The sequence below is a fragment of the Saimiri boliviensis genome, chromosome 19 (genome assembly GCF_048565385.1).
Source record: "Saimiri boliviensis isolate mSaiBol1 chromosome 19, mSaiBol1.pri, whole genome shotgun sequence".
Taxonomy (NCBI): Eukaryota; Metazoa; Chordata; class Mammalia; order Primates; family Cebidae; genus Saimiri; species Saimiri boliviensis.
The window spans coordinates 120,244-134,420 of NC_133467.1; the positions used below are offsets into that span (position 1 = coordinate 120,244).

General features: G+C 33.4%; 1 protein-coding gene across 2 annotated transcripts in view; it reads right to left on the minus strand.

Moving 5' to 3' along the window:
• Positions 1-14,177, minus strand: part of LOC101044777 (complement factor H-related protein 5) — a 145,529-nt gene that overhangs the window by 7,809 nt on the left and 123,543 nt on the right. For both annotated transcript variants that reach the window (XM_074389698.1, XM_003938161.4), the window contains 6 exons: positions 12,413-12,607; positions 11,341-11,517; positions 6,986-7,156; positions 5,355-5,537; positions 5,053-5,232; positions 2,982-3,158 (listed from right to left, as the gene is read on the minus strand). In XM_074389698.1, the coding sequence (XP_074245799.1) occupies positions 2,982-3,158; positions 5,053-5,232; positions 5,355-5,537; positions 6,986-7,156; positions 11,341-11,517; positions 12,413-12,607 (1,083 nt within the window). The remainder of the gene's footprint in view (positions 1-2,981; positions 3,159-5,052; positions 5,233-5,354; positions 5,538-6,985; positions 7,157-11,340; positions 11,518-12,412; positions 12,608-14,177) is intronic.

Consider the following 14,177-nt stretch of genomic DNA (forward strand, 5'->3'; position numbering starts at 1 on the left):
GTCCTGCTTATTTACTGGTTTAAGAAAATTGTGAACTTAAATTACCTAATTCCTGTTGCATCATTATACCAGTCAACCATTAACAAGACCAGTCTTTTGTGATTGGTCTTATTTCAGTAATTAACTGGAAAAGAAGATAAAATTAGCCTGAAATTATACGTTTTAGATCAACAAAGTTTGGCTCATGGGCTTGAAGAAAGTCTATAAGGAGCACATGAAAACAGGATATTAGACAAATTTTATTGATAGATTGGTCAGTTTTAAATATTATTTATTATTTAGAAGCTTTTCTACTTAGGTGTCTTATTACCTATTTGTTTAGGTATTTTGTAAACTAAACATTTTTGTTGTTTATGAATTTCTGTTTGGGGGTTTAAATATTTTATTTAAATGCATAGTCACAAAAATGAATACTTATTGAGTATCATCAAGACTCTTGAATGAGCATCAAGGCCCTGTGCTGCCGACCTAGGGACTCAGCAACTACCTGCTATCAGCCTCTCAGATTTCTCAACGCCGGGAAACAGGGAAGCTGGAGGTGTCTGTAATCTCAAATGTGTAAATAATAATAAAAAATTCATCAACAAAGTTCCAGCTAAGAGTTAGTTGTTCAAAGGTCACACAATATTATTGTTTTTATATTTTAGGTAAATGAACATTACAGATAATGATCTCAGTTGTCTAATTTATTTTCCTTTCAGAATTGGACATTCTCTTTAGAAATTTCTGCCCAGTGTAGACAAAGACTAGTTGAAACGGCACTGATATAAAAACCTGGAAACAAGTTCCAGTCTTGATTTTGACCAAATAACTTCCTGAATGCATATATTTCTGATGTGTAAAATTAGAAATTTTATTATCTTTCTCAAGCATGAGCAATGTGTGTGACAAATACTTGCCATCTAATAATGTTCTCACCTAATTTCCAGATTACTACCCACCAGCTTTTCTCAAAACTTAAAATAAGTCTTTCTTATTTTGATACCAGTGCTTCATAGTATTTTCCCTTTATCTGTTTCTATTTATTTAAAAAATTGAAATCATATTATTAGTCCCTGTATTTCAGTTAAAATCTACTCTTTATAGAAATGTTTGCATATGCACACCATTCTTGATTAGAATCAACTTGTTTGGACAGCTCTGCTTATTAATATTTTTAAAACATTAGTTTCATTGCTTGGATTAGTTGGAAATGCAGGTTCTATTTCATTTTCTTCTGCTTTTACTTTTATTATTTCCTTTCCTTCTAATATCTGAATTTACTTTTCCCCCTAGCTTTTTAGGATATAGACATATATTCATACATATTTTTCCCCAAATAGATAAGTTTAAGACTACAAATGCCACACCACTCTAAATTTTGGTTAGGTTGCATCTCTTAGGTTTTACCTTGTATCCTTATACTCATAATATAGGACTTAGTTTTTAAAACATTACATCACTAGGTTATTTGGAAGTAAATTATTTCCGTACCCAAAATGAAGGGTAGGGAGGTGGATAACTTTTTATCCACTTTTAATGTTATTTTTTGTGGTTATAAAAAGTGATCTATAGGGCTTTAGAATTTGAAGTTGTGAAAAATATTTGTGGGCAGAATGACTGGCCAATGTAAGTAAACATTTCATGGACACATAAAAGGCTTTAAGCTTCTTTCAATTGTCAGAATATTTCTCTTCCTCAAATAAATATATATAATAAAAATAAAATATTTTATAAACATGAAAATGTTCCACTTGTTTTAAACGAATTGTAGTCATCTTTTTGAAATCCTTATGTATTTAAGTTTAACAATATATTCCACTATTTTTTCCTCACAATTTCTAATGACATCACACTTTCTGTTATAAATTAGCATTTCATCTCATTAATGTATATTTGATATGATTTCTGTCAAATTATGACCTGATGTGTAAACTCCTAGTCCTTCCTTTGTTTGAAAATTTCTTTAGTTTGGAATCATTAGTGAATTATATTTATATACAGATCACTTGGTTGGCAGTTACTTTCACTAAGCACTTTGAAGAAATTACCCTATTTTCTTTTGCTTTCTATACTGCTGATGAGAAGTCTGCAATCTGTCTTCCCTCTTTTATTGTCATCCTTTCATAAGCACTTTGTTTTCTCTAGTTCTGGTTTATTTTAATCTCATATGGTGTGCCATTTTATAATTACTTGTAATTTATAATCCTATTGCCCAAATTAAATGATTTGAATATAAGCCTTCGAGAAATGTGAGACTTATTCTTAGGGAAACCATGTATTACTCAAATAGACTTTCTTTCTCAGCTTGCTTTTTACTCAGCCTACTCTCTCGTCCAGAATTGACAATATCTCTTAGTTTTGTTTCACAGGGCATAATTTGGGTTTTAATTGTTTGTTAAAGTCATTGAAGATTAAGTTTTGTTCTTTTCTTACAGTTTTTTTTTTTTCAGGTTTTGAGAGACTGTAATAGAGTAAAAATGGCTTTACTCTCTCCTCTTTACCAGAAACCCAAGGCACTTTCTTTTTTTGAGGTGGAGTTTGGCTCTAGTTGCCCAGGATGGAGTGCAATGGTGAGATCTCGGCTCACTGCAGCCTCCGCCTCCTGGGTTCAAGCGATTCTCCTGCCTCAGCCTTCTGAGTAGCTGGGATTACTGGCATCCACCACCATGCCTGGCTAATTTTGCATTTTTTAGTAGAGATGGGCTTTCTGCATGTTGGTCAGGCTGGTCTCGAACCCCCGACCTCAGATGATCGGCCCACGTCAACCTCCCAGAGGGCTGGAATTAAACAGGCGTGAGCCACTGTGCCTAGCCAAGCCAAAGCTTTTAAAGAATAATAATATTTGTCTGGAAAGAATATTATAAATAGTTTCAAACTTTACTATTAGCTTAGAAATTATATGCCACAATAAATACTTGATTTAAAAACATTCTAATTTCAAAATTTTTTTTCTTGTGAAGAAGCAACAGGATAAACAAAATGTTTTAAACAAGGCTTACCTGTGCAGTCTAGATCAGGAGTCCATTTCCCGTTTATGCAGACTGAACGCCTGTGTCCGGGGATACCTAAACATCTGTAACGTATTCCAGCATTGTGATTAAATTCCTTCCCAAATAGGCTGAACAACGTTCTTATATTAGCTTCTCCTATTTTGCAACTCTTAAGTTGATGTGTTGCTATAAAAAATTTTACACAGAATAATATTAAATAGAAATTAAACGATTATGCTAATAAAATATCTGAAATATTGATAGCATAATTAAATTGATGCTTTTAAGCAACATCACAAAAATTATTCTTGATCTTATTGCATAAAATGGGCAATGCTGTTAAAAAAAGGAAAAAGAAAACAAAAAACTGTATCCCATCTTTAAATGACAGAAAAGTACGTCAGAAAGTTTTCTGGGAAATGAAAGTGCAAGATGGGGTTTCTTGGTGGGAGTTTTGACTGAAGGATAGTTCTTATGAGATTACAAATAAATTTTTAAAGACTCCAAAAATGTACACATATATAATTGTTTTGCACTAAGCCATCTTAAATAAATATCTTCAAAACATTTAAATAACAAAAAGGGGCAATACATAAGTAAGTCTGTAGAAAGCAAAGCATCAATAAGGGATAAATCTGGATGCCCTTTGAGGTTCAATGACTCCCACATTTCAAAAATGCAGCAAAAACTCTGATTCAGTCACAGTATTCCAGGGGATAATATCTCCACTTAGCTTCTGAGCGTACATTTCTATAAGTCTCTTGCTTGTCTAAGTAGTTCTTATTATTACGTTCCTTCCTTGTTTCCCATAAATATTTAGACAGTTATGGAGCTTTTTCCTTAGTGTGTAAAAGGATGGAATGATGAGACATGGAGTGTGCTCTGCTACTTCTGTGTTTGTAAGTGTTTTCCTGCAATTGTGTCTATTTTTAATTTATCCCATATGGGGCTAGAGGTTGGATGTTTGTATACTCCTTGCATAAAAGTTGATGAGCATGAAGATATATGATCTACATCTTCTCATAACAGAATTCTGGCCCCTGGTAGTGGAAGACATTCTCTCACAATAGTTCATCACAGATGGCCACTAACCACGTATTTGCCTGGCACAATGCGTGGTGACACCTACAGTAATTTTTCCCAGCAATGGGTGGGCCAATTGATAATCCAAAAGTCACAGAGATGGAGAGAGAGGCGGTTCCGTTTAAGTTTCTGTAAGGAGAAGAACAGCAGCAGAAAGTCTGCTTGTCTTCGAAGTTCAAAATTAGAGAGAGAGACTTAATGTATTGAGGTTGCTAGAGATAGGACAAAAGAGGCCAGGATCTGAAGGTGCAGGGAAAGTACTGAAGTGTCAAGGCTGGAAGTCCTGAGGCTACAAGGTAAGAGTAGAGCACAGAATGACAGACTGGAGGAAAAATCTGGAATGGATTTTACTACTTTTGTGGAGGAAACAGACAAACTAATCAGAAAATTAGGACTAAAGAGAATTATGGGGACAAAAAGAGTAGGGATCATGCCTAGTTCCTGGGTCCTAGTCCCCTACTTTTCTCCTCAGGAGAAACTCCAAACACAATGGAATTTAATAGAAATCAAGCTACGTGATTATTATTTAGGTGGTTCTATCTTGAACACGCTGAGGTAAAAACTGAGTTAAAGCAAGGAAATAAAAGAAATTAGATTCCAATTATTTGTAGAAATACAGTCTACAAATTCACTATTAGAACTAATACAGGAATTGAACAAGGTTACTGGAAACAAAATTAATACATGCGATTAAATCACATTCTTGTATATAGAAAGTATAACTATTCAAGCACATAAGTTAATAAAAGTTTCCATTCATCATAACTAAACAATCCCAAATAAACTGGTGAAAAAATTTGTAAAGTAATTACAAGAAATTCATAAAATCATATGGCAAAGTTCAATATAAGACCTGAATAAATGGATTGACATTTTTCGTGTGTGAAAGGAAAAGTCAGTATCAGTAAATTGCAATTCTAGCCAGATTTATACACTTTATGCAATCCCAATCAAAATTATAAATAATCAAACATGAAGTTTAGCAATGTTTTCTCACCCACACACAGAGGAAGCTCTGTCCATATTCCATTAATACAGGTAATCATGTTATTTCCAATCATGACATATTCATTATTGCAATTCATCTCCACTGAAACTCCATGTTGGTAGGGAGGGACAGACTGCCGAGCAGAACCATGCTTGAGTTCAGGTATATATCCACATGGTTTCACTTGTTCTAAGAAAAGGTAATAAAATAAATGTTTACCCTGAAAATACTTTAACTCTATTTACATGTGGATGTATATATAAGTGCAAAATAATAGTAACTGCTCTGTTTAAATGTTAATATTTATTTACCAACACAAATGGGTAAAGTTGTCCATTTTCCATCCACACATTGTATTTTCTTAGGCCCTGTCATTATAAAATTAGGATTGCAATCATATTCCACCACTTCACTGTGCCCATATTCCTCTTTTGTTGTCTCCCTAACTTCACCATTGGAGAGTTGAGGAGGTCGACCACACGATTGTACTTGTCCTATTATAAAGAAACCATAAATAATGTTTAAATGGTCTTATAAGTATAGCAAAATGTGGAGTTACTATATTGCATTCCTATTTTTGGGAGGGTGTGTTTTTTGCAATGTACATAGTGTATTGACCGTATTCATTTATTAAAATACTGACACTTTTTATGATGAACAATTTTGAGCAAATGAAAGGAGAAAGAATGCAGAATGAACACTTGTAAACTGATTACCTAGGTATACAAATGTTACACTTTGCCTTATTTATTTATTTTTGTGAAGTAATTTAAAGAAAATGAGTGAGATTTTAGTCCTAAATTCTTCAGAATGCTTATCTCTTAAAAACAGTTGCCTACATATACAAAATACCTTACATTTCACCAAATTAATAATATTTTCTTAGTACAATCTTCTATTCTCTCTATATTTAAACATCCTGATAGCCTATCTTTCCCAATATTTTGTAGGCTGTTTATTATAATTAGGATATTAAGCTGTACCCTTGAAGATGTTTAAGTAGGTCAATAATCTGAATGTTACATAAAAGTAAATAGTTACCAAATATGTGGCATAATATACATATACAATGCATAGTTATAATTTTTATTAATATCTATAAATACTTTGATGTGGTTTGGCTGTGTCCTCACCCAAATCTCATCTTGAATTGTAGCTCCCACAAGTCCCAGTTGTTGTGGGAAGAACCTGGTGGGAGGTAATTGAATCATGGGGGTGGGTCTTTCCCATGCTATTCTTGTGATAGTGAATAAGTCTCACGAGATCTGATGCTTTTATAAAAGGAGGTTTCCCTGCACAAGTTCCCTTCTCTTGTCTGCTGTCATTCAAGATGTGACTTTTACCTTCCGCCATGATTGTGAGGTCCCCCCAGCCACGTGAAACTATGAGTCCATTAAACCTCTTTCTTTTGTAAGTTGCGCAGTCTTGGGTATGTCTTTACCAGCAGTGGGAAAATGGACTAATACATACTTCAAATAATATAATAAGCCATTTTAGATAAAAATAGTGCCATCTGAAGCAGGTACAAATCATCATTGTTTTCTAATAAATAATTCATATATACAATGACAATTACTTTCTTAATTACTTAATAAACTGTAACATTGTTCATGCAATATTTTTAGAAGTATGAATTTTTTATTGAGATAGATGGAAAAATCCTAACACTTCTCAATTCCAGCTACTATATTTTGACCTATAAAGTCCTGTTATGTATTTTAAAACACAGAAGTAGAATTACTCCTTGATTAAGGACACCTAAATAATCTATGCAACTCAATTACTATAGACTTGCACCCTTTCTCCTTCCAAAAGAAAATACTACCTTTGCCATTTTCCCACTTTGTCAGATTATAGATGTAATATAAGCTCCAATAGAAACATATAGGCATTATTATAAAAATCAGATTCTTGTTTCAATACTTCTAAAATAAATACTGACCTTTGCATGTTGGAAAGTTAGGTGACCACCCAAATTGGTAACATTGAACTGAATCTGGTCCAACTCTTGTAAGATTTTGTCTGCAAGAGAATTTCAACACATCTCCAATTTTGTATCTTTCCTTTTTTGGATGAGCATCTATATTTCCTTCTAAAATAGGAATATGACATTCTGTTTCCAAAAACAAAATTAAATGAACATATGTGAATTTTAATTGCAGAAACAAATTTAATGTGTGTTATATAAAAATAAGATGAAAGTGGTTTCATATACAGAGGAGTATAAAATATATTCTTGCCTTCAAGGAAACATGTGAACTAATTATTTATACCCAACAAATATATCTAAGACACTTCAGACAAATTGGGAAACTGTACAGCAAGGTGAAATTTTGTATGAGAATCTCTTCGGGATTGTAATAAGAAAATCCTGTGAAGTTACTTATACAATAAATTATTTAATTTGTTTAATTAGGAATATAAGTTTTAATTTTGCTATTTAATAGTAATAAGTTTAATATTTACAATGCAGAATATGAAGATCTTTCACATTTAAGTCACAAAAATTTCTTCAAGTAACAAAATTAAAATGCAACATATTTAATTACTTTTTGTAAAACAAAATAATGGTAATGATGTATGAAAAGTAGATAAGTGGGCCAGATGCAGTGGCTCACATCTATAATTACAGCACTTTTGGAGGCCAAGGTGGGCAGATAACCTGAGGTCAGGAGTTCGACACCAGCCTGGCCAACATGGTGAAATCCTGTTTCTACTAAAAACACAAAAATTAGCCAGGTGCAGTTGTGGAAGCCTGTAGTTCCAACTACTAGGGAGGCAGAGGCGGTAGAATCACTAGAACACAGAAGGCGAAGGTTGCAGTGAGCTGAAATCACGCCACTGCACTCCAGCCTGGGCGACAGAGGAAAATCCCATCTCAAAAAAAATATATATATATACATGTGAAACACCCAAACAGGATACAACTACTAAATGTTACATTGAAGGGAATATTAAAAAGCCATTACTCCCAATTTTACAAAAGGGTAACTAAATATAAAAAATTTTTTTAAAACCTCATCTTCTACGTTTTTTGAATCTTTCCATTATACACAACTGCATCATTAATTAAAGTTCATAAATACTAACTCATTATGAATATCTTCTGATTCAATTAGAAATAGATATGTATATGGCTATGTGTGTAGTTTTCTCATTTATCATCTTTCACTAATAATTAGTTTATAAAATTATATATTAATTGTTATGTAAATAACTGACATTCAAGACAAAAGAAATAATCTGAATAAATCAAGCAAACAAAAATAAATTTGAAATATTTTCTAATTAATAATCTCATAAATATTTTTAAACTAGCTAATTTTATGTACCATTATTGGCACTTTAATGGTTTGATAACAGTTTACTTGAGCAAATACCAAATCCCAATAGAATATGCCTTATGTATCCCTAAATCCCCGTTTTTTATTCCAATATTTTGCTTGGCAGCTCTTTATTGGTTGTTTATAGTCTTTTTCTTATCTAACTGTTAAAAACAAAATGCCGTTGAAAATAATTGATCTTGGCTGATGTACGATTTCCCAGCTGCTTTTTTCATATATGGTTATTGCACCGTTGCGTAAATGGAGTAATGGCCCCAAGAGATGTCTCTGTACTAATTCCTGCAACACGGACTACCATAACTTGCAAGATGTTACCTTACATGAAAAAACAGACTGTGCAGATATCATTAGGAGTCTAGTTACCCTGAAACTTTATTAACTCTCCGCAGTGTTCTTGAGCTACCATTCAACCTGGGACAGACAGTGCTCTGCTGAATTCTTTCACTTTGGAGACTGACTTCCTCCATCTACTCAGATAACCTCAATATGTTGTCTTGTGCTTTGGGTTGGTTCCAGGTCTTTGCTAGGAACCAACAGGCAGAAAGGGAAAGGTAGCTATGTTTTGAGAACTTGAACAATAAGATATATGCTTTTTCTGATTAAATAAAGTGTGCTAAATTTTGAAACAAGTTTTTTTTGGCAACTTAGTTTCTTAATGTCATTGCCCAATAAACGGAACCAAGACTTATTGGAGGAGGTATGGCTGATTCCAGTTCTGTGGCAGGGAAAACATGAGTTAAGCCTGGGATATTTTTTGTGTCACAAAGCAACAGAATTGTTCAAAGGCTAACAGAATCTTACAGACTGTACACAGAGCCAGCTTGTATGGGTAACAGGTGGCCAAACTTAATTTGTTAAGCTTCTAAAATATAATTGCTGGCCTGACAATAGCCATCATCTCACAAAATGAAGAGAGCTTATTCCTGACATGAACAAGTATGGACAAGAGAGAGCATGGAAGTATGTATACCATAACTGAAGCTTATGAATTTTGAACTCTATTAAATCACTGGAATTTTCTGGTGTTAGTAACATTTGTTATTTTATTTTTGCAAATGTTAATAATGTTTCAACCCCTTGTAATTGAAAGAGACCATGACTTAACTGTTTACTGAAAAAACTATCACAGCTCCAGTTGTTTTAAAAAGATGGCTGGGCAGAATCATAAAGACACATGCAAAGTATGTTCATTGTGGCTCTGTTTACAATAGCAAAGACTTGGAACCAACCCACATGCCCATCGATGATAGACTGGACAAGGAAAATGTGGCACATAAACACCATGGAATACTATGCAGCCATAAAAAACGATGAGTTCTTGTCCTTTGTAGGAATATGGATGAATCTGGAAACCATCATTCTCAGTAAACTGACACAAGAACAGAAAATCAAACACTACATGGCCTCACTCACAGGCAGTTGTTGAACAAAGAGAACACATGGACACAGGGAGGAGAGCATCACACACTGGAGTCTATTGTGGGGGGCTAGGGGAGGGACAGCAGGTGTTGGGGAGGTTGGGGAGAGATAACATGGGGAGAAATACCGGATGTGGCTGATGGGGCGATGGAGGCAGCAAAAGCAAACCACCTTGCCATATATGTACCTATGCAACAATCCTGCATGATCTCCACATGTACCCCAGAACCTAAAGTACAATACAAATAAGTAAATAAAATAAAATAAAAATAAAAAGACTTCATTTCTAGAAGTTTAAATTTCATTTGCCTTTGCTTTGTTTTGTATTGCGAGTGGGGAAGGGTCTTACTCTATTGCCCAGTTTGGAGTGCGCTGCTGCAGTCATAGCTCAACGAAGCTTTGATCTCCAGTTTCAGCCTTGCCAGTGGCCTGGACTACAGGTGCACATCACTGTGCCCAGCTTTAGATGGTTAAATTTAAAAACTGAAGATGTGGATTAATATTTGATAACATAACATCTTTTGAAAAACATACCACAGATTCTATTTCCTGATAGGATGGAGTAGCTGCTATCAACATATCATTCCACTGAAAAAAAATTTAGAAAATTGTACAAAATTTATTTCAGAATGCTGGAAATCACCCAGTGCAGGACCATGATGACTGAAAAAAGAACAAAAAAACCCTCAATATTTCAAAATAATAAAGCAAAGTCAGTGAAAGCCCCAGCTGTTTGCTGGGACCCTTCTCTAGACTGTGCAGGGAGGGCAAACCCAGAAGAACATAGTGGTCTTCTTTAGTTAGGATTAGCAAGGTCAGTCTTGGAGACTATGGTGCCCAGAAGTTACTGGACATAATAGCAGAGAGAAAGCTATAGAAGTTTTCATGAGGCTCCTTGAGCTTTTAGTTGAATACTGAGCTGTGCATGCATAGGATGGAACTGCATTGGGCTAAGCAAAGAACAATTACTGAAGAGCTATAAAGATGAAGAATTACAAGAGTTCACACAGGACTCGGAGGTGCCATCACTTATACCACAGGTTTCTAAAAGAATCGTTTTCCAAATTCTAAGCCACTCACAAATAAACATATGTCTCAGAAGTGTGGAGGTTTTACAACTTAGAAGACGATGCTTTATTGACTCAAGCATACGAATTTAAATAAAGATAAATAGTAAAAATTCTCTTTTAAGACATTTTAACTGGAATTGGACTTATTTTCACTTATTACTTCAGTTTTATAACCATTTATTGTTAACTAAGCTGATAATACAAATACCGAACAGGTACTACTTAAAATTGATTGTCTTCAAAGTGTATTCTTGCATAATATTTCTACCTATCACATACATTTGATTTACATAGGTAGGCAAACTATGTTATTACACATCTACTTAGACGCAATTGGAGCTGAAAATCAAACAAGTAATGATAGAAGTAGTGGTGAAACCTACATTTAACCTATAACAATATATTTATTTCTTTAAAAAATTAACAAAAGATACCATGATCTGAGAGAGCAGAATTTTGCTTACTAGTGGAGGTGCATTTGGGAGGAGTGGACCAGCCACCTTCTACACATGAAATGTTGGTCTTATTTTTTTTAAGGCTGTATCCTGCATTGCAAACAATTTGTACAGTATCACCTTCCAGATGTGTCCGTCCTGAAGAGTCAGAATGACCATTTTCCACAAAAGGAAAGAAACATATTCCTAAGGACCAAAAATTGTTTAATGTACAAGATGAAAGTGGCAAAAAAAAGTTCAACTGCATTTTAAAATATTTTATTAAGAGTTGAAAACTTCGAAAACTGACATCATGTGTAAATATTTTCAAAAGAATTTGGTCGTATTACTGTAATATGATGAAATATATTTTTTGTTCCCATATATGTACTTATAAAAGAAAGTTAATATTTCATGCTGCTGCTGTATGGTTGTTATAATAAAATATTTTATGTTTATAAACTTTTCTAGGGACAAAACAATATCTTCTTATAAATACTTCTCTCAATTCTCATGAACATTTCCTACAAAAGGAGAAAGATCATTATTATCTCCTTTGTTGCCTCATCTATTCTCTCTCCCATTGTTTTTTTTTAATACACCTGTTGTCATTGGAGTCTGTTCTCTACATTTATTGGAGGATAAATATAGCTACACTTTGAAGGTCCAAAGAAATGATTTATTAAAAATATAAAAGTGAAAATACTAAACCTTACCTTGCAATATGCAAGAGAATGGTAAATCCAAAACAGAAAATGTATAAAATCGACTTACTTTAAAGGAAAGCTATGATCAGGCTGCTACCAAATGATATTAGTAAAGAAATATTAGCAGTCAAATATACTAATCATAATTAATTATCATGTTTAAAATTAACATATTTCAATGCATAGAGCATTTCTAGGTAATGCAAGGCAGCTGACATATTTATTCTTCATTTAGTTCTCATAAGAGGCACCACAAAATAGAAGGACTATGTCTCCCATCTTTGCAGCTCCTCTGGTCACTGCCCCTGTTATTATCATGACCTTACGATCTTGTCTGGCACATCTTTCTCTATTCACTTAAAGAAATCCATGTAATGATCAAGGCATTTACTCACGGAGACACTTTGGTGTTGGTGACCATCCTTCTTCTGTGCATGTTATGCGAGTCCAGAAGGATTTTGAAGGAGACATAAAATTATATTCACAGGAGTAGTAGAAAACTTCCCCTACAGGAACTTGGGAAAATGGCTTATAATTTTCTTCATCATACAGAATTCCATGGTTTATTTTTGGAAAATCACAAAGTGTTGCTGGGAAAAATAACACAAAACTGAAGAATTACATAATAAGCTACATCAATAAATCACTAGGTTATACTTTAATCATCTCATTTATAGTTTTTTCTTTCCTTCAGTTTAAATACCTTTAGCTTAAATGCTTTCCAGTGTACTAATTTGGAACAAAGAAAGATCACTGTTGAAGAGTACAAGAGCATTTGAGGAGGTCATTGTCAATGAATATGAAATTTATATTTTGGAGTGATATGAAATACGAACTCTTCTGCAATGTGCTCAAGAAGAAAACCGTCACACAATTTAAGAATGAAGACAGATTGTAAGAGTGGCAAATCTCCCTGATCTATGTAGTGTACAGTAGAGGAGTCATAGGATTATTCTCAGCTCTCAGATTTACTTCTTTTCTCTATTCTCATCAACTGTCATAGGTATCTCCACCAGAAACTCGGTCCTGTTTTTTTTTTTTTTTTTTCTGGTGCTGTAAAAATGTTGGGTAAGTAATTTGTTTTTTGTTTATTAATATTTTGATTATTTTCTTGTTACAAAGGTTATACAGTTTCAGTGAAAATAATTTAGAGAGTGCAAGAAAATCACTAAGAACAACTTAACCAAGATTAAGTTAGAGCTAAATTTTGGTAAGTGTTGTATATGTAAATATGTATTTATACGGCTGGTCCAAAACATTTGAAAAAGAAAAAAAAAACAATAAAATAATAAAACAATAAAATGATGTAATAAAAATATAACAACTATTTTTATAGTATTTACATTATATTCGGTATTATAAATAATCTAGAGATGGTTTAAATTACATGGGAGGATATGCATAGGTTACATGCAAAGGCTACACTATTCTCTCTTAGAGACTTGAGCACCTGTGGGTTTTGGTATCTGCTGGGGGTGAGGAGAGTCCTAGAACCAATTCCTTCAGGATACTAAGGGACTACCGTATATATGTATATAGACACTTACACATACATCCATATGCACTATGGTGCAAGATGTAGTAAAACAATGCAAAAAATGGGTGAAATCTCAATATATTTTGACTCTATTTTCTTGTGTGAATATATACAATGTATATATATAAACTGTAAATAAAAACTTAAATACTAAAGTTTAATAAAAATGTGTGTATATATACGCACATATATACATATATAGAAACTAGATAAAAACTATAAATAAAAACTAAAGTCTAATATACACACATATTTTTATTAGACTTTAGTATTTATTTACAGTTTTTTTCACAGCAAATTTGAGTGGAAGGTACAGAGATTCCCTATATACCACTTCCTCTTCCCTACCACATGAATAGCCCCCCTCACCATCAATATCATTATCATTCAAAGTCCATAGTTTACATTAGGGTTTACTCTTGATATTGTACATTCTATGGATTTGATGTACTTTATCTTTGAGTGCTTTTTTAGCTCAAGATATTTCCTCAATACAGTAGTTCTCTTTTTCTAGCTCAAGGCATTTTCTCAATATAGCATTGCTGCTTGAGAAATGTTTTGTTCTTCACCTTATAGGGGAAAAAGCATGCAGAAATTCAGCTGAGAAATCAAGGGAAATTTCT